The 21243-nt window shown below is 37.9% G+C and overlaps 1 protein-coding gene across 1 annotated transcript; it reads left to right on the top strand.

Annotated features, from left to right (window-relative positions):
• The first annotated feature begins 10996 nt into the window (after window positions 1-10996).
• Window positions 10997-18131, top strand: LOC129282510 (uncharacterized). The gene is made up of 2 exons (XM_054918403.2): window positions 10997-11432; window positions 14349-18131. The coding sequence occupies exon 2, from the start codon at window positions 14361-14363 to the stop codon at window positions 15399-15401; it is 1041 nt and encodes a 346-aa protein (XP_054774378.2). The 5' UTR covers window positions 10997-11432; window positions 14349-14360; the 3' UTR covers window positions 15402-18131.
• The last annotated feature ends 3112 nt before the right edge of the window (window positions 18132-21243 follow it).

Genomic DNA, 21243 nt, shown 5'->3' with positions numbered 1-21243 from the left:
GGGGTATTAATTTCATGTTGGAACTAGGGGGCGCTTAAATAATGCTGGAACTAGTTGGGCGCCGAACTGATGTTCGAACAAGAGGGGCACAATTTAATATTTGTACTAGGGGGCACCGAATTGGTTTTCGAACTAGAGGCGCAACGGGTTATTGAAACAAGGGGGAAGTCAATTCAAGTGGGAACTCGGGGGTGCCGAATTGATGGTAGAACTAGGGAAACGCCAAGTTGATGTTCAAACCTGACGGTGCCAAATCAATATCAGAACTAGGGGGCGCCCAATTGATGTTAGAACTATGGGGCGCCACATAATGATCGAACTAGGACGTGCCAAATTGATAACTTGCGTAGCGCCAAACTAATGTTCAACCTAGGGGGAGCCATATTAATGTTCGAACTAGGGGGCGTCGAATTGATGTTCGAACTGGGGGGTACCGAATTGATGTTCGGACTTCGGGGGCGCCCAATGATGATGAAACTTAGGGGCTCCATTTTGATGTTAGAACTAGAGGCTCCCGAATTGATGCATGAAGTAGGGGCGCAAATAGACGTTCAAACTAGGAGGGGGCCCAAAATGATGTTTGAACGAGGGGAAGCCAAATTCATGTTAGAACAAGGAAGCGCAAATTGATGTTCAAACTTGGGGGCGCAAAATTGACGCTCGAACTAGGGGGTGCGAATTCGATGGCTAGGGGGCACCAGACTGATGTTCAAACTAGGGGGGGGGCGCAAAATTGATGTTTGAACAAGGGAACGCCGAATTGATGTTGGAACTAGGGGGCACCAAATTGAAGCTCGAACTTAGGCGCCCAAACTTGGCGCCCAATATTGATATTCGATCTAGGGGGCGCCGAATTGCTGTTTGAAGTAGCGGATCCCGAATCGATGTTTGAAGGGGAGCAAATTGATGTTCAAATAAGGGGCACAAAAATGCTGTTGGAACTAGGGGGCGCCAAATTAATGTTCGAACAAGGGGGAAGTAAATTCATGTGGGAACTAGGGGGCGCCGAATCGATGTTAAAACAAGAGGGCGCCGAATCGATGTTAGAACTAGGGGGTGCCAAATCGATATTCAAACTAAGCGGCGCCAAATCAATACCCAAACTAGACGGCGCCAGATTGATGTTCGAAACAGAGGGTGGGACACCAGTTTGATGTTCGTACTAGGGGTGCGAATTTGATAACTAGGGGGCGTCGAATTGATGTTCGAACGGGGGGTGCCAAATTGATGTTCGGACTTCGGGGGCGCCCAATGGTGATGGAACTTAGGGGCCCAAAATTGATGTTAGAACTAGAGGCTCCCGAATTGATGCATGAAGTAGGGGCGCAAATTGATGTTCAAACTAGGAGGGGCCCCAAAAATGATGTTTGAACTAGGGGGTGCCAAATTGATGTTGGAACAAGGGTGCAGAAACTGATGTTTAAACTAGGGGGCGCCAAATTGACGCTCGAACTAGGGGTGCGAATTTGATAGCTAGGGGGCACCATACTAATGTTCAAACTAGGGAAGCGCCAACTTAATGTTTGAAGTAAGGGGCGCCGAATTGATGTTGGAACTAGGGGGCGCCAAATTGATGATCAACTAGGAGGTGCAGAATTGATGTTCGAACAAGGGGGAAGGGCGCCGATTGATGTTCAAACTAGGGGGACGCAAAATTGATGTTTAAACAAGGGAACGACAAATTGATGTTTGAACTAGGGGGCACCCATTTGGTTTTCGAACTAGGGGCGCAAAGGGTCCTTCAAACAAGGGGGAAGCAAGTTTATGTGAGAAGTAGGGGACGCTGAATTGATGTTGCTACTCGGGAGGCGCCAAATCGATGTTCAAACTAGGCGCCACCTAATGGATATCCGATCTAGGGGGCGCCAAATTGATGTTCGAAATAGAGGGTGCCAAATTAATGATCAAACTAGAAGGTGCAGAATTGATGTTCGAACTAGGGGGGCGCCAATTGATGTTCAAACTAGGAGGGGCGCCAAAATGATGTTCAATTTAGGGGGCGCCGAAGTGATTTTTGAACTAGGGGTCGCGAAATTATAGTCGAACTCGGGGGCGCCAAACTAATGTTCAAACTAAGAGGGTCCTAAATTAATGTTCGAACTAGGGGGTGCCAAATTGATAACTTGGGTAGCGCCAAACTAATGTTCAACCTAGGGGGGGGGGCATATTAATGTTCGAACTAGGGGGCGTTGAATTGATGTTCGAACTGGGGGATGCCGAATTGATGTTCGGACTTCAGTGGCGCCCAATGATGATGGAACTTAGGGGCGCCAAATTGATGTTAGAACTAGAGGCTCCCGAATTGATGCATGAAATATGGGCGCAAATTGATGTTCAAACTAGAAGGGGGCCCAAAAATGATGTTTAAACTAGGGGGCGCCAAATTCACGCTCGAACTAGGGGGTGCGAATTTGATAGCTAGGGGGCACCAACCAAATGTTCAAACTAGGGGGCGCCAAATTAATGTTTGAACTATTGGGCGTCGAATTTATGTTGGAACTAGGGGGCGCCAAAATGACGATCGAACTAGGAGGTGCAGAATTGATGTTCGAACTAGGGGGCGCCAATCGATGTTCAAACTAGGGATGCGCAAAATTTAAGTTTGAATTAGGGAACGCCGAATTGATGTTCGAACTAGGGGGTGGGGCACCGATTTAATGTTCGAACTAGGGGGCGCCAAATTGACGCTCGAACTAAGGGGTGCGAATTTTATAACTATGGGGCGCCATACTAATGTTCAAACAAGGGGGACACGATTTGATGTTTGAACTAGGGGGCACCCAGTCACTTTTCGAACTGACCTTTTTTTTTTTTTTTTTTTTTTTTTTTTTTGTGCGTGCGTGCCATGGTTGGTTACTTGTCTGATGGTAAGTCGATGTTTAAACTTGGTGCCACCTAATGGATATCCGACCTGGGGGGCGCCAAATTGATGTTTTAACTAAGGGGCGCCAACAGATGATAGAACTTAGGCGCCAAAAATTGATGTTCAATCTCGTGGGCGCCGAATTACTGTTTGAAGTAGGGGATCCCGAATTGATGTTTGAAGGGGTGCACATTGATGTTGAAATTAGGGGCACAACATTGCTGTTGGAATTAGGGGGCGCCAAATTAATGTTCGAACAAGGGGGGAGTAAATTTATGTGGGAACTAGGGGGCGCCAAATCGATATTCAAACTAGGCGGCGCCAAATTAATATCCGAACTAAAGTGCGCCAGATTGATGTTCGAAATAGGGTGCGCCAAAAGATGCTAAAACCTAGGCGCCCGAAATCGATGTTCGATCTGGTTGGCGCCGATTTGCTGTTTGAACTAGGGGCACAAAGTTGATGTCTGAACTAGGGAGTGCAAAATTAATGTTGGAACTAGGAGGCGCCGAACTGATGTTCGAACAAGGGGGGCCCGATTTGATGTTTGAACTAGGGGGCACCGAATTGGTTTTCAAACTAGGGGTGCAAAGGGTTGTTCAAACAAGGGGGAAGCAAATTCATACGAGAACTAGGGGGCCAATTGATGTTAAACTAGGGGGGCGCGAAATTGATGTATGAACTAGTGGACGCCGAATTGATGTTCGAACTACGGGGATCGGGCATCGATTAGATGTTTGAACTAGGGGCGCAAAACTGATTTGAAATTTGGGGGCGCCAAAATGAAATTCAAACTAGTGGGGCGCCATATTGATAACTTGGGGCGCCGAATTAATGTTCAATTTTGGGGGCGCCGAAGTGATTGTCGAACTAGGGGGCGCCGAAATGATAGTCGAACTGGGGGCGCCGGATTGATGTTCGAACAAGGGGGCGCCTAATTGCTGATCGACCTTAGGTGCGCCCAATCGATGTTGGAACTAGGGGGCGCATAATTTGTGTAGGTACTAGGGAAGCGCCGAATGTTATGTTTGAACTAGGGGGCCACAAATTGATGTTCGAACTAGGAGGCGCCAAATTGATGATCGAATTTAGGGGCGCCGAATTGATGTTCGAACTAGGGGGTCCCGAATTTTTGCTTGAAGTAGGGGCGCAATTTGATATTCAAACTAGGGGGCGCAAAATTGATGTTGAAACTAGGGGGCGCCGCATTGATGTTGGAACTAGGCGGGCGCCCAATTTATGTTCGAACTAGGGGGGCGCCCAATTGATGATCGAACTTAAGGGCGTAAGGGCGCCGGATAGATGTTGGAACAATGGGGCGCCAAATTGTTGTTCGAATTAAGGGACGCGAAATTGATGTCGAAACTAGGCGGGCGCGAAATTTTTGTTCAATCTAGGGGGGGCGCCAAATTGATGTTCGAACTAGGGGCACAAATTTTCTTTAATTTCGGTCTCTACCCCATCCCCCCCAAAAGAAATATGTTTATTTTGGGGCCCATACAATAATTCAAGCCCCCCCCCCCTCCCCCCCCCCCCCCCCACACACAGTGCGACCTTGCTGAATAAATCCTAGCTACGCCACTGATGAGGATATTGGTTCAATTGCCTTCGAGATTGCACTATTTCCAAGAGGTGATCAATGATATCATTGAAGGATATTCTAAAACGACTAGCAAATAAATTAGAGCTCCCGATTCTCGTTGGGCCTACTCTGATGAGAAGTTAAACAAAATTGAAACCCTCACATGCTTAAAACAGAAAACAGAAAGTATTTTAAAACCTTCACTCTATCATTAACAAGTGTCGACTTTCAAAGAAATGCTGGTAGGAAGTCTCAAATGGAACAGGTCAAGGATTTTATTTCTCGAGGTAAATCTAACGCTCATGCATGAATTAGTTGAAAGTTCAAGTCCACCCCAGAAAAAATGTTGATATGAAACAATAGAGAAAATTCAAACTAAAATAATGCTGAATATTTCGTCAAAATCGAATGTAAAATAAGAAAGTTATTTGACTTCTGGAGGTTTCCATGGTGAAGGAGAATAGTGTAATAGGTTTCACGGTACGCCATGTATCTTTCTTGGGCAATTTCTGGTCCTAAAAAGTACCACCCAAACTCGACTTTTGCGACGTTTGTTTTCTTGTCGTCTTTATGAGAATGAAAGAAAGTTATTACATTTTAAAGTTTTGCATATTATTCTTAGAACAGTTATATTTATGCACAACTCAGTGATATGCAAATGAGAGAGTCGTTGATGTCCATCACTTACTATTTCTTTCGTGGTTTTTTGTATTGTTTGAATTATTCAATATTTCAATTTTTACAGAATTGACAATAATGTAAAACATGTTTCAAACACATGTTTTGTTAATTCCACTTGACTTCACAATGACATGGGGGAGGAAATCTGAATATTTCAAATTTCATGTAATAGAATACAAAAGAAATAGTGAGTGGGTGACGTCATCGATCCCCTTATTTGCATACAGACCAGGATGTGCATTATAAATGTTGTGTGAAATTAAGCGAAATATGAAGATGACATAACTTTCTTATCTTTAATCCAATTTTAATGAAATTTTCAGTGCTATACTTGCTTTTTTCATTCAAATCAGCATTTCCTTTGGGTGGACTTGTCCTTTAAAATCCCATCATAAATATATTGATTACGAACGGATAAGTGTTAAAGCATAAGATATGAAATGAACTAGAAGACACAGAACTAATATGAATTGAATAAAGGCACACTGATTGATGTTTTACAAGTTTATTAAGTCAGAGAAAACATCAAATTGGCATTTAGATCAGCAGATGGCAAGGAGTGAAGGGAAAGGTTCCCGTTTTCGTGTGAGCCTTATCAGGATGTTTTTTAACATGTATACCTTTGATCAGTTATTGGTAACCATGTCCTTTCAATATGAACATAAAATACTGGTACTTTCATTTCGGTCTCTTTTTGTTTATTGATAAAATAGTAAAAATATCCCTATCCAATATGTACATCGTTTTGAAACGTAAAAAGTACAGCTGATTTGAAATTCCAATCTCTCTCTCTTTTTTTTTTGGGGGGGGGTGTTGTTTCTACAACATATGCAAATTTATAACCCTCTAATCATTGCTTGGAGCACATCAGTCATTTCCATATCCCCTTTTTTATTACTCCTTTTGAATCCTGACAAGCATGTTTGGTTTTTTTTTATTGTTTTAATTAATTATTTAATAATTTATTATTACCATAATTATTATTACATTTATTTTAGTACTTTCTTCTATCTTTTTTCCTGGGGCAGGGGGTTCTCCTCTGAGAGATAATGAACCCAATTACCTATCAAATTGAAAATAGAACTAGTTTATACATCACTTGTTTATGCACTTAAAGGTCTGAACTGTGTCCATTTTGGTAAGAGAGTGGCATTTCTTAAGGTTTACAAAAAAAAAAACATGTTCCCCTCATCAGATGCGATGAATATCACCAAGGAGCAATAGTAACTGGTGGGTAGAAAACTTAGACTAAATTTTATTTTATCGTTTTCCGTTTATATTTTCGCTTGCCTGACTTAATCAAACACCAAACCCGAACGGGTAATCACTCATGAGAAAGAACAGCTGATCAGAAAAAAACATAAACTGTAGACAAGTATTAAGATGTTCATATATTGCTATACACAAAGCAAATTAATAATAATACTTACAGTTTGTATATGTTTCCGTTATCTTCTTGTCGAAAGTTGACAGATTTGTTTCATTTGTAGTATTCATGACTCGAAGACAATGTCTCTGTTGATGTCATTCATTCAAGGTTCTAAGTCTCATTTATATACCGGTATATAGAGCTGGTGACTAAACAAGCAGTAACTACTCATCTCATGTTGAATCAGTTGCAGTGACGATTAACACGATCTTGACGATAGGGGGTAGTATTCAGTCGTGCATTTTACAGCTATGTCAATGCCTGATCAACGCTCTTTCCCTAAATTAACAAGACATGCTCCGTAAGTTTAAAATAGATAAGTGTATTGAAGACCAGTTCACTTTGGGGTGCGACTTCTATGGTAATTTTTTGACTGGAGAGCCTTCAATACTATTTTTTTTCACTGACAAAATAACCTACCCGCCTCAATGAATAACCCATTGATAGTGTTCCAGACTTGTTTTGATTTGAAAATACACAAGTTAAGGTTGCCATGCGTTAAAGTGCTCTGGATTCAGACACATTAGTATATACAGGAACTTTTATTAAAGTTTAAAGATTATCATTAAAGTATTGCGCCATCTAGAAAGTGGTATGTGTATAATGCTCATTTAGCGGCTTAATTTCAACATGTTCAAATGGCGGATAATCTGTCTCCTAAATTTGTGGATTATTTCAAAACAAGCAATGCGAATAATGAGATTGAAGAACACAAGATTAGAGGCTTATGGGGAGATAGACATACATATTTTAATGGTATTAATAACAACAATATTAATAATAATGGTAATAATAATGATATTAGCCATAATACTAATAGAGATAATAATAATAATGATAATAATAATGACAATATTGATTACGATAATTAAATAATAATTCATGCAAAGAAGCATATTCAACATGTGTGACGACATGTTGTCTAAAGGTACATATGATGGCTCTGAAACAAAAATAAAAATACAATAATTTTGAAGGAATGTTTCGATGGTTTGTTGTAAGCGAATACAGACAGGAATGAGGGAAAATAAGAAAGACGATTGGGGATGATATTTCAGCGTAGAAAGAGAGTTCGATTAAAACATGCACGGTATTAGGAAAAACAGGAGGGAATTGAAACTATTGAAAATAAAGGGGAATCCAGCCTTGGCCATAAAATGTTGTGTTGGGAAGGAGAAAAATTAATTAAAAAGAATGGTGAAAGTTTGAACGAAATCGGACAAGCAATAAGAAAGTTATAGCTGCTTTAAAATTGAGATCACTAATAGTATGTAGATTTCAAATTGGCAACTGGGTAAGTAAATTATGACAAGGGGCAATGACAACTTTCCCATAGGCCATGTACTTTATTATCAGGGATTTGTGGTTTTCTCCTAAGTACCCATTCCCCTGGGGCAGTAATCTAAATATAATCCAGGTAGTATATTGTTTGATGTCCTCATGAAAAAAATATATAATTTGAAATAAAACTTTTGGGAAAAATGACATTTTAGCCATAATATGTATTGGAGTACATGGAAGAGTAGTCCTTGCCTTACATCACTATGACATCCCATATGCGGCCAATTTGAAGTCTCCATGGGTATAGTGATTACCAATATTTACAACTTTAAAAAAATCATAACTTTCTTGTTGTTTCTCCAATATTGTTCAAACTTTCACCTATCAACTTGTCTGATTTTTCTTTTTCTCATAAAAACAAGTTTTTATTTGGGTTGAATTCCCCTTTAATCTATTATTTGTAACAGATTTGTGAATTCTTCAGCTTGGTTCACTTTAAGTTAATCGTGCTCAAACCAAGCTATTTAAACAGAGCCCATAATTGCACCGATGTTGAGGAACTGGGAGAAGGGGTGAGGAAATGGGACGGCTTGTGGATACATAATTATGTTTAATATTTGAGCGAGGGATGTCCGATATTTTTCATGACTTTTCGTTTTTGCTTCTATCGGTATATATTTACCCATTCCCCTGTGTTCGTCCACTTAGCATGCTTAGTGCAGAAGAAACGTACTACTGAAATAAAAAACATAAAAACGTATGCAGGCCTACCGTCCGATCCCCAATCATTAGCACCCTATTCCTAATAAGACCATCCAATATTTACTCCCAATGACCGACTTGTCATTCACCCACGACGGACATCATCTTGTTTTTCATTCGATTCACAACAATCCACACAAAGTTCCGGAGACATCGAGCACCATTCCTTTTGTGTTTCTGTTGTTCTTCTCCGACATGTTTGTATTGATGATAATATGAAGAAAGAACGTACAATTGAATGTTTGGAGGGGGTTTCGCGGGAAGACACAAGAAAGAAAGTATAAACGCAAACAGCTTAACCTCGCCCTTAACTATTTTATAAGAACTGCATGATTGGATTGCTTTCACAGATATGCAGGTGGATATTGGTTTTTACGGGATAGTTGTAAGAGGTTTTCGTTACAATTAAAAATGTATATTGAAAGGGGCTCGAAAATATACTTGGAGCAGGTAGGGGTAGTGCCAAATGCAAGACAAGAAAATACACTCCGTATCCTTGTACTAAAATAGCGGTTTGCCGAAGGTGTTGCTAAGACCACAAATATTGTACCCCACAAAAACAATCATAGCCTTGGTATTTCAAGTAAAAAAAAAAAGTTATTTGTATCAATATCTTGCACTTTCATTCTTATTTTGTGTTTTTATAAACTTGATACTGTATAATTATTAAAAGGATTCTAATGATAGAAAAACATATATAAATATATACATATATATGTGTGTGTGTGATTGGGTGTGTATGTGTGTGTGGGAGTGTGTGTGTGTGTGTGGGTGAGGATGTGTGTGTGTGTGAGGGTGTACAAGAAATTGTATTAAAAAATCAGTATGATGATGATGATGATGATGGAAACGAATGAAGTTGTTTTTGTTGTTATTTTCATGATTTTTTTCACTAAAGGGTCATAAAATAACAAAAAAAATTGACGTTCATGGATAAAATGTGCAATCGACAATTTTAAATATTAGAAGTCTGGTTGCCCACTTTTTTGTTCTTTCTAATTTTTTTTACTGTTGTTATTTTTGTGGGAGCGGAAGGGGAAATAATTCCAAAACATGGAATTCGAAGAAAATGTTATAATATTACTTCAGCGTAACTTTAATAAAGAATAAATGCACTTACTTGTGATATGTAATAAGTCACAAAATGCTAACCGAACTTTCTCTAGAATTTGAAATGTTAAAATAGTACTTCAAGAATCCACATTCAGGATATTGATGGTCCTTTACCAAAAATGTATTTGGTTGTCTTCTCTCCCTTCAATAAGCTTATCCCCCCTCCTATCTCCCAGTCACACCCCATCCCACCCCCCCCCCCCCTCCCCCTCTCTCTCTTTCAATTTCTCTCAATATTTCCGTGTCCCCTCTCCTGTTCCCTTCCTTCTTTATTTACATGAAGGGATTACATCGTTTCTTTTCTCGTTGTTCCGTTATATTTATCTTGCGTTGTGCAAATCTTTCTCGTGCGTCTTTGATTATTTCATTTAATACCCGGGGTATTTGTTTTCTTTCCTCTTGTTAACAATACCTTGTAATTGTGTAGATGAACTTTGCACAGTGGATAGTCATGATAGAGAAGAGCAAGGACGAACACAGTTTAAGATGATAAAGACGCGCAAAGCATTTAGACTCTTATCTAGTCGTTTTACCAGGTGTCACAAAAATGGTTGAATCAAGAAAACAAAACAAATAATACAAAATCACATTCCTTTGCATGCCATGGTACGCTCATGTTGCAATTTACACGTTCTTACAATCGAATGCACCAACCGTAACAATACACATTTACACTATAGAAGGTAATAATTACACTTCTTGGGCAACATAACTATTAGCTACCTCAGTCACATTTACTCTACGGCGGCCGTACGGCTGTTTTCGACTCACCGTACGGCCGCCGTAGAGTAAATGTGACCCAGGTATAAATTTAAAGAAAATATCATGAAAATAATGATTTGTCATTTTCAACCCCAACCCCACAGACAAATGAAATATTAATTAGACTTAAAAATAGTATTATAATACGATCTCAATATTGAACTTTTCGGAATGTTTAGCTTTACAAAATTACCCAACCCTTCGAAATGACAGTAAAACGGAAATGAATAAATTTTAAAAAATATATGTGTGTGTGTGTATATATTATTATAATGCTACGAATTGTAATGATTTTGACGATAATGGCATCAATAAAAAAGGGGTTAATACGAATCGCCGAATTGCATTTATAGCAAATTAATAACCACTTCAATCATTGTTAGTTATTATTAAAAAAAAGGATTGGAATGCGTCCTCATATTTTCATTATCAATTTTTCCGTATTAAATAGGCAATGCCGATATTCTTTTGCAGATGTGATAAAATAAAGAAAGGAATGGAACGCATAGATCAAGTCTATAACCATTTCAGTACAGTTAAACGTAGCTACCGTTCATGAAGGCAAGCTGCCGTGCAGACGTCTCGAGATAAACATCCAATGCCTTATGAATAGCCTTTGCTCGGCTCGAACTGTTGTCGCATTGGAATCGTATCGCACAATTCTGGAACAAAAACACAAATGTGACTTTCAACTTGACAGACTAATTCCGAATTGCTCGATTCGCCCCTTCCCTGAGGTCGGCAGGTCAACATAATCACGCTGATCACATTTCTTGGCAGGGGGATCGGATCGACGATTCCGCAGTTATCAAGCGAACCTTGCATGGGCTTTCGAGGTAAAAATAGAACCCTGAACATGCTGAAAACAGACGAACGTTTTGCTTGTGAAATAACAGATGGAAGCTAACTTTTGGATCTCATTATTTTGAATAACCAGGCTCTGATTAAATAAATACAAGGTAAGAATATTTGAAATATACATCTACTCCCCTTCTTCTTCAAATAATGATATTCTATTTTATGCCATGTATGTTCCGACTGCACGATTCCAATGATATAAACTTGTGAAACAAATGGCCATACTGTTTCCTATTTTAATGTAAAGGCATCTCTAGGCGGAAATCTCTCCCCAAAGGTAGGGGGACCTGTCCAGGGGCTGGAAAATTTGACAACCACAAAAAAGTATAACCCCAAAATGTCAGGTCATTTCGACCAAAATAAATTTGACAAGCAAAACAAACAAAAAAAGTTTGTCACCAAAAAAGTAAGGTCATCTCGTCCAAAATACATGTTTTATTTCGATTTTGAATGATGTATTTTTTTCCATCATAAAATACCAAAAAATAGGGGGACATTTGATATTGTCCCCCCCCCCCCTACTATTTGGGGGTAGGGAAGATGCGTCCCCCCTGGGATTTCTACCCATGTGTGAAGGGGGGGCATATGAGTTGTCCTTTCTTTCAAGATATTGAATTTGTCGGTTAATTGTGATATCATTTTTAATTCTATTTTTTAAATGAGAAACAACAATAATATAATCAGCAGAAAGGAGTGATAAAATAATAACAAACAAAAACCCCCAAAGTAAGGCAACAAGTCTTGTGCCCTATTGATAAATATTCAGATCACTTTATATCGATTACTGTATGCAGTTTATACTACAAATGTAATGTAGTTTAATTTCATTAAAAATCGATCAATTGCATGTCAGAGGATTCCTGACACTGGAAAGAAATATTTAGAAATTTGATAAAGATCAACATTTCTAAATAAACAAAATGGTGTTCATCTTCGCTTGTACTCACCAAAACGATAACTTGATTAATACATGTTAAATTCTTGTTGCAATAAGGCTTGCAAAACTTATTTTCCTATTGCCAGTGTGAATGTTAGCAATGAAAGTAGTAAATTGTACTTCATTGCGCTGCTTCACTTTGTACAACAGGTACATTCATTGGGAATTTGCATGACAAAAAGCAGCATACCCTCTCAACTTAAAGGGGGTAGCCAACTCCGGGCTGAAAAATAATTATCTAAATAAATAGAGTAAAATTCAGAAAGCAAAATGCTGGAAATTTAAAGAGTAAAATGTGATAACAGATAACGAGGTTATTAAATTTAAAGTTCAGCAACATTTTTGTAAAAACAGTTATATGCACGTTATCATAAATATTTATTTAGTGGGTTGATGATGTCATATCCCCCTTTCCTTTTTCTTATGTCATTACACAAATAACTTAATATCTCATATGTTCATACTTGTGGGTGTGGCCTGTCTCCTTCAGAATAAAGTAAGCTGCATCAAAGAATATCTTATCTATTGAATCAGCTGTCAATCCATTTTTTTTTGCTCATTGAATATTCATGAATCCCTGCATAGAAATGTTTCACCGAAATAATGTAAATCTTTGAAATGTCATAACTTTGTTATTCCTAGTGCGATTTAGATCAAATTTTCAGTGTTTTGTTGGCATGTTTTTTTCAATCTCTTCAAATCGTATCATTTTCAGCCTGGTGTACACCTTTAAAGGTTAACAGATGATTCATAAGGGTTGCCATATTAACTCATATGTGAAATTATTTTGGGAGTGTACACTAGAATCAACTCTGTCATTTTATTTTGCAGGTATGATGATTGTAAAATTAATGTGGCTTCCAACCAGCGGTCGACAGGGTTGAATAGATCTTACGAAAGGCCTATCGTATTTCACCTTATCTTGCTTGTAACCTAGTACATTATCATAATATTGATTACCTTCTGTATAAGTTGCTACTTATCTGAACATATCTCGTTTTAATTGGGAGTAAAGCAAATATGACTAGCATCGATAGGGTGACTGCAAGGCTACCAGTGCGGTAAATATAGCGAATAGCATCGGGTAGTGGAACCGACCGTGTGATGAAAACAATATGTAAAACTGAAAATTAAAAGCTTTACGCATTCATTTTGCATTCAGCAAACAATATTGTCAACATTGTACTAATGATTATTCCTCGAATCATTCGCTTTAATAATGAAAAAAAAAAACAAGAAACAAAGAAAACAACAACAACCAATAACATTAGGCATGTACGTTGTCTGATCAGGCTCCTTTAGAAGCATGTACAAGATGCAATGTGACCAGCCACCCTGAAAAGTCGCGAGAGAATGTTTTATGTAAATGGTCAAAATTAATTCGATCTTTCAAAAAGTAGAAATAAAAATTTAAAAATAGAAAAACGAAAAATGTAGCTTATCTGACAGAGTATAGTTTTCTTCAAATCGTCAAAATTTGCAGCTGTATTTCTTTTACATCATTCTTCGCAGACTGCTCGAAAGTTTTACTGACATTCAATGAAGTGCTTGTTCGTGAATATGGGTTTATTGTTCGGCTGTGACAATTTATATATCATAGCGTGTATTTTTTTCCAGCCTGAAAACGTCTCAAGATTCATAAACCTTTTAATAAATTTTATTTTTTTCTTTCGCACTCTGCATGCTAGGAAGGTAAGATACCCAAATCGACTGACAGCATTCATAAAGTTATGGGTGAAATGACGTTATTTAAATACAGCTCATCAAAAACAACAAAACTATTTAAGGGCGTTTCCCCCACGAATCTTGTTATAATATGTTAGCAATATTTTATTTTTACCTCTATTCTGCTAACTTTTGACTAAACTCTGAACAAACCTATTTTTTGTCAGATTTTACTATTTTCCTATATTATTAAGAATAAATAATCATTCAAACAGAACTCAGTTGTGCCATTCAGAACATAACACTGATCTGAACCGTGTGCTAACAATAAACAGTAATTTGTAATTTAATAATTTTTTACATTTTTTAAATCAAATCATTAATCATTCGACCCATTTGTTCTTTATGGCCACAGAGCACGCCATGTATGGACCGTAATAACAGACCACTGGATGAATCAGCAGACATGACTTCTGCCATTGCCGAGCAAGCCAACGTGGGGAACGCAGGGAAACAAGGTGTAGAAATCAGCTTTCGATTTCCAAGGATACCATGCACAAAGTACAATGTCATAGGAAACTCCAAAATGAGGGTGAGAAGAGAGCAAAGGCATAGGGATCATAAAGAATCTGTCTGGAGGGTGCCGAAAGCAGTACAAGCTAATCTTGACGCGAAGGTATCAGAGATGCCCCACGCAGACAGAACGAATGGTTTGGCCAAAGGTGCAGTATACGGAAAGCGTCGACGCCCGTTCAGGCAGCAAGAGAGCTTGAATTCCCACGACAAATCCAGTTTCTATGCCGCGAGGTCCGAGGACAGTTTCAAAGATTTTGAGATCAACCATACTCCGAGAATGGTCACACTTGTAGATGAACGGTTCAAGACTGAGAAGAGGTACATTGCTAGATTCTATCGACAACGCAGTAGTGCCCTGTTGAGTCCAATTCACAAGAAACGTCCTTCTAGGACTGTATCTATTTCGTTGCCGAGCGTAGTCCAGGAATACGACTTGACCGACCCAGGTAAAGGTGACCGACCAGGTCCTGCAAAGGAAAAACCGATATCCATGATCCAGTTGGACAAGTACCACTCGAAAGATTGCCTGTACTGTGATGTCGCTGGACAGAAATACTGCAGTGAGTGTAGACGAAAACATCGCCACATCCGAATAGCCGAATCCAGCCCCGATTCTCTGAAATTCCCTAAGTTACCATCTTGCCACGTACAGAAACACAATCATGGGGCGCCCTCTACCGAACCAATGAATGATAACGGAGGTAAGCAAGCAGGGAGAATGCAAGGACACCGTTATCGAGAGCGGAGAGCGTCACCTGCCCTTGACGAGCCTCCTGCTCACTTCAAAGGGTATGCGAAAGGAAATGTAAGGAAACAAAAGACGAAGTATACAATACTTCCGAGGATTGACCTGCCAAAAATTACAAACGATACTGATACTAGGCGTTTTTAAGGAATGATCTGTGGATTTATATTTGAGATATCATCCTTAGCACTTTTTCAAGGTGCGCCCTAAGTCATGCTGTGAACACTAACTGCATCAGAATGGAAGTGTCCCAACTCTTCACCTGATACTACATTCTAGACGCAACCATCAATTTGTTATGCCTAAGGAAAGCTGGTTCATACAATATTTTTACATGAAAAAAATCGGTTATTATTTGTTTGTCATGGCTAATCAAATTTTTGTTTTGATTCAAAAGTGTTTTGAATATGTTTGGACCAGCCACCCGAAAACAATAATTAAGTAGCCATGGTCAAATGATTAATTTGATCTTCAAAAAGCAAGAACTGAAAGAAAAACAAAAGAGGTTTATCTGAGAGAGTGGGGGGTAATTTTTCTTTTTCGTACTGTCAGAATTTGAAGTTATAAAGTTTAATATTAACAATATACAAAAGTTTCTTTGACAATATTTTTTGTGGACTGCTTGAAAGTTTAATTGAGATTGCACAATGAGCATATCTCAATTGAGTGAATCGCAATTGTCATACATTGTTCCCACCCCCTCCCTCTATATTTTGAAGCTTTCGCTTCGTCCGCATTCAATCAAGTACTTGTGTAGGTTATTGCTGATCAATTTGACAAGTTATACATAATTGTATAGCTTGTTATGGTTTTTAAAATTCAATTTATTGGATCTCTGAGAATTCTCTTTTTCTTAGGGGGGTTTTGGGGATAGCTAGTCACACACTTGCACACGATGTGCCCCTCCAAAATGTTACCAGTGTGTTAACCTCCATTGTGAATTATACAAAGCTATGGTCCATCTTCAATAATGGAAAATGCTCAAATACACGAATTTTTGTAGAGCAGATATCGGCTGTGCTCAACAACGCATTGTGAAACACACTATGTAATTTGTCGTGTGTTTTCTTTCAAACTGGGTTAATACAGTTGTTGTGTACATCCAGTTTAATTCTATCAGTTTTTGATGCTCCGCATGGAAATATAAAAAACAAACAAATATAAATCATTTTTTTGCGATAATCTGACAAAAAAATATTTCCATGTACGACTTTGTACCTTGGTCTCCCTTGGCATTGTGTATAGGCCTGTGGTTGTGAGCTTGTAACTGTTGTTGTGTTTGTTATGAGCAACATTTTTATTGGAATGATTTTCAGTTTATCTCTTCTTTTTTTTCTCGCAATACTTTTGCGGCACGTTTCAAGATATTTTTTGGATTAAGTACAAATTTGCGACGTCAGGATACGCTGTTTTTTTGTACATGAATGGCGGCCAAACATTGATTAGTGATTCTGTGTACTTAATCAATTAAAACTGCTTTTTCACCAAATATCATGAATGCAATAGATTATGATTACTGTATCTTTTTTTGGTTATTGATATATTGAAATTATTTCATGAAAATCCACAAAAAACAAGGATATGATGCGGATTAATACAACATTTTTTTTTTAATAACAACATCTCTTAAAAATATGTTTTACAGCGCCATCTGCGGTGAAGACACAATAGTTTCATATACTACTCAAGGATGAAAACCGTGAACAACCATGGATCAACCATAGAGCTAAATAGCTCCATGGATCAACGTTGACTAATTAGATAAATTCAAACCGGACGGGGGTACGGCATATAGTTTAACATATTTTCAGCTGAAAATTGAAAAAAATGTATCTGTTACTACATAAGTTAAACTATACTGCTGCTGCTTCTTCTACTAGTAATACTACTACTGCTGCTGGTGGTGGTGGTACTGACAAGAACAAGGAAAAGAATAACAATAATAATGACAACAATAATAATAAAAGTAACAACAGCAACAACAATAAAAATAATAATAATCATCATCATCATCGAATAATTTTATTATGTTTATATCATAATAAGTAGTCAATATATCATATGAAAATATGTGGACTTACCAGTATCTTCCTTCGTGATGGGTCCGAAGTAATTAAATATTTTCCAGAAGGCATATAAACCAAATCGATGTGTAAAAATGAGGTAATGATCTCGCAGGCCTTTGTGATGTCGACTTGGAGATGATTTCGGCGATGAGATGAATACTACCCAAGGTTGTTGTCAACGAATTCTGCATAATTCCATACAATATCAAACCAAAGTGGATCTTCCCCACATGTAAAAACAAAGGAGAGAGAAAATGACTCGGTGTTCAAAGAGTGTTCCAAAAAGTACTGGGAGAATTTTGGTTCAGGATTATACACGAAGTTATAGCTTGCCTATAAAAAAAAATAGTTGATCACAGATCCAATAATAAATCCTACATAGGCACTGGGCGTTGTGGTGTGCGCCTGTAATCCAAGCTGCGTGGGAAGTTACAAATTGATTCAGAGGTTTGAGGTTCAACCCTGGTCACATCTTTCGGATGGTGACGTAAAAGGTCGGTCCAGACGTAAATAATCATATCTGATTGACACACGTCTGTAACAACTCACACACACATACACACCCATGTCTTTCAATCCCCCTGGACTTGACATTTACCAGACTCATTAACTCAACTTTTGCAGTGATACCTGCCGATCTCCGAACAGCGGAGGAACTGAAACGAGAGAGAGAGCAGCGATATCATGGATGTGTAGTACATTCTATGTCTGGAAGCTGGTCATCCAAGCGTTTGTATAGACATCCGTCAGAGTAACGATCATGATCAACGAACCTCCATCAACTGAATAAAAAACCCTTTTCACACATTCATGACATTGTTCGTGACAGAAGCCAATTTACAAAGCTGCCTTGTAAATTACATAATCTGCTATTGTGACGGTCTGGAACAGAGTTGAGTATAAGTTCAAGCACGAACCGAGTTGTTCATTGCATTAAAAACAAAATAGCAGGCAGAACGCGCACAAAGGAATGTTCCTTGTTGAGTTGCGTATCAGTGTACATTTCAATCAAGAATGCGCACAAAGGAATGTTCTTTATTTCCCGCATGTTATTGATACCGTGTTTACACTTAATCGGCTTTTGGTTCAGAACCAAAAGCCGATGCAAAATCGGCTTTTGGTTTATCTTGCACTGCGTTTACACGCTGTTACAGCTCGCGGTTCAGAACCGCGAGCCGATGCAAAATCCTGAAATGATACGCACAACAATATACGTCATAATAAAGACACCGCTGGATCCGAGCGCTTACAATTACGTCACAATGGTAAAGTAAATAAAATGCGTACCAATTGCCGATGCAGAATCGGCTTTCTGTTTACACGTAGTAAAAAAGCCGATTCTGCATCGGCTCGCGGTTTTGAACCTACTACTTTGGTGGTGCAAATTGCCGGTTCTGAACCGCGAGTCGATGCAAGTTAATCGCGTTTACACGCTATGGAAAAGCCGATGCTGCATCGGCTCGCGGTTCAGAACCGCGAGTCGATTCAAAAGCCGATTAAGTGTAAACACGGTATGAGTGGTGACGAATGAAGGTGAGTGTAATGTATATTGAGTGGAAACTGTTAAAGGACAAGTCTACCCCAACAAAAAGTTGATTTCAATAAAGAAGAGAAGCATAACACTAAAAATTTCATCAAAATCGGATGTAAAATAAGAAAGATATGACATTTTAAAGTTTTGCTTAATTTCACAAAACAGTTATATGCACATGCAGGTGGGTATGCAAATGAGAAGACTGATGACGTCATCCACTCACTATTTCTTTTTGTATTTTATTACATAGAATAGGGAATATCCTATTTTTCTCCTCATTATCAAGTGAAACAACGATTGATTCCTCCCTGAACATGTGTAATGAGCATTGTTTGATACTATATGATTCAGTCAAGTTGGTCCTTTTTGTCAAATCTATAAAAAATAAAATATTGTATGATTAAAAAACAAAAACAAAAGAAGTAGTGATTGAGGGACATCATCGACTGTCCCATTTGAGTTGTGCATATCACTAGTGTCTGAAAAAATAAGCAAAACTTTTAAATGTCATAACTTTCTTATTTACATCCGATTGTGATGAAATTTTCAGCATATTGCTAGTTTGATTTTTCTCTATTTATTCAATTTATTCAAATCATAATTTTGGTGGGGTGGACTTGATTTTTAAAGGAAGATCAATACATTCATTTGCCAAAAATATCCATGTTATTCAAGTTTTTATTAATTTTTATTTCACTTTTACAACAAGATAATTAATCAAAAGGAAGCTTTCAAATATTCAATGTTCCTCGTTCGATTATGATGCGAGATTTACCAACTCTTATAATCAATGTGTCCGTGTGTATAATTTCGCTTAACGCCATCTGCCGCCTTAGAATCTACAGTTTAAGGTTTCAAAATCTATACCACTAATCTGAGTACAGGTAATACCGCCGACTGTAACAAATATTAATCAGGGCAAGTCAGACAATACATCTTTATTTTGTGTAAAAACAAGCCCCCCTTTCTCTCTTTCATTAAAATTTAGACATTATTACAATGAATTGTATGATAATTTGTCTAAAAAATACAGGGAATTGTTTAAATACCACGATTTGTTTTTTCTCATGTCATGAATTGTTTTGCTTCTTAGTATATCGCTTAATATATATTCTTAGTATATCGCTCAGCAACATAGCCTGAGCTTTCTGAACCTCATAGAAATCATAATCATTTGTATAAGCTGAATTATCATGTAATGTGCTTGTTTGTATTTTTTAAATTCAATTCGTCGACATCAAAAGAATGTAGTGTATAAAAAGCTACATGTCAGTGTGTCAAATTTATTATGTCCTGATTATTTTCCGTCCCTCTCTCTCTCACAGTCTTTAATTGCATTTTATTCATGTGTTTCAATAAATCCGGTACTTTATTTGTTCCTTCATTTCACATACTTATCAAGGGATTTTTAATGTGTGGCATACCATATCCCAAGCTTGATCCGTTGATAGTATATACCTTTATGATATAACAGCACACGCCGTCCTGCTCTATTTTATTTTTCTACATTGTGTCAAAGCAACGTTTCCCTTTTCATGCTTTTGTTTCTTGACCATTAAAATTTAGACATTATTACAATGAATTGTATGATCATTTGTCTAAAAAATACAAGGAATTGTTTAAATACCACGATTTGTTTTTCTCATGTCATGAATTGTTTTGCTTCTTAGTATATCGCTTAATATATATTCTTAGTATATCGCTCAGCAACATAGCCTGAGCTTTCTGAACCTCATAGAAATCATAATCATTTGTATAAGCTGAAGTATCATGTAATGTGCTTGTTTGTATTTTTTAAATTCAATTCGTCGACATCAAAAGAATGTAGTGTATAAAAAGCTACATGTCAGTGTGTCAAATTTATTATGTCCTGATTATTTTCCTCCCTCTCTCTCTCTCACAGTCTTTAATTGCATTTTATTCATGTGTTTCAATAAATCCGGTACTTTATTTGTTCCTTCATTTCACATATTTATCAAGGGATTTTTAATGTGTGGCATACCATATCCCAAGCTTGATCCGTTGATAGTATATACCTTTATGATATAACAGCACACGCCGTCCTGCTCTATTTTATTTTTCTACATTGTGTCAAAGCAACGTTTCCCTTTTCATGCTTTTGTTTCTTGACCAAGAAAATGTACGTTTTACCGCAATCATGGCCCTTGTACTTCGGCAGTGCTACCCGACAGAGATTTTCTCTTGAACGTATTTCGTACCGCCAATTTCCCCGACTGATGGATGTAGATGAATGTCATTATTTCTTTCTTGGTAAGAGATATAATCAATCAAATTTTGTTTATTGATTTATTCTGATGAGCGGCCCCGTCACTGCAACCTTGTCCAATGAAGGTCCACGGCCCAAGCGATCCCAAATCATTACGTTTCA

This window comes from Lytechinus pictus, chromosome 19, assembly GCF_037042905.1.
Source record: "Lytechinus pictus isolate F3 Inbred chromosome 19, Lp3.0, whole genome shotgun sequence".
Lineage (NCBI taxonomy): Eukaryota > Metazoa > Echinodermata > Echinoidea > Temnopleuroida > Toxopneustidae > Lytechinus > Lytechinus pictus.
Note: the sequence above shows the minus strand (reverse complement) of the source record. Positions and strands in the feature narration are given on the sequence as shown.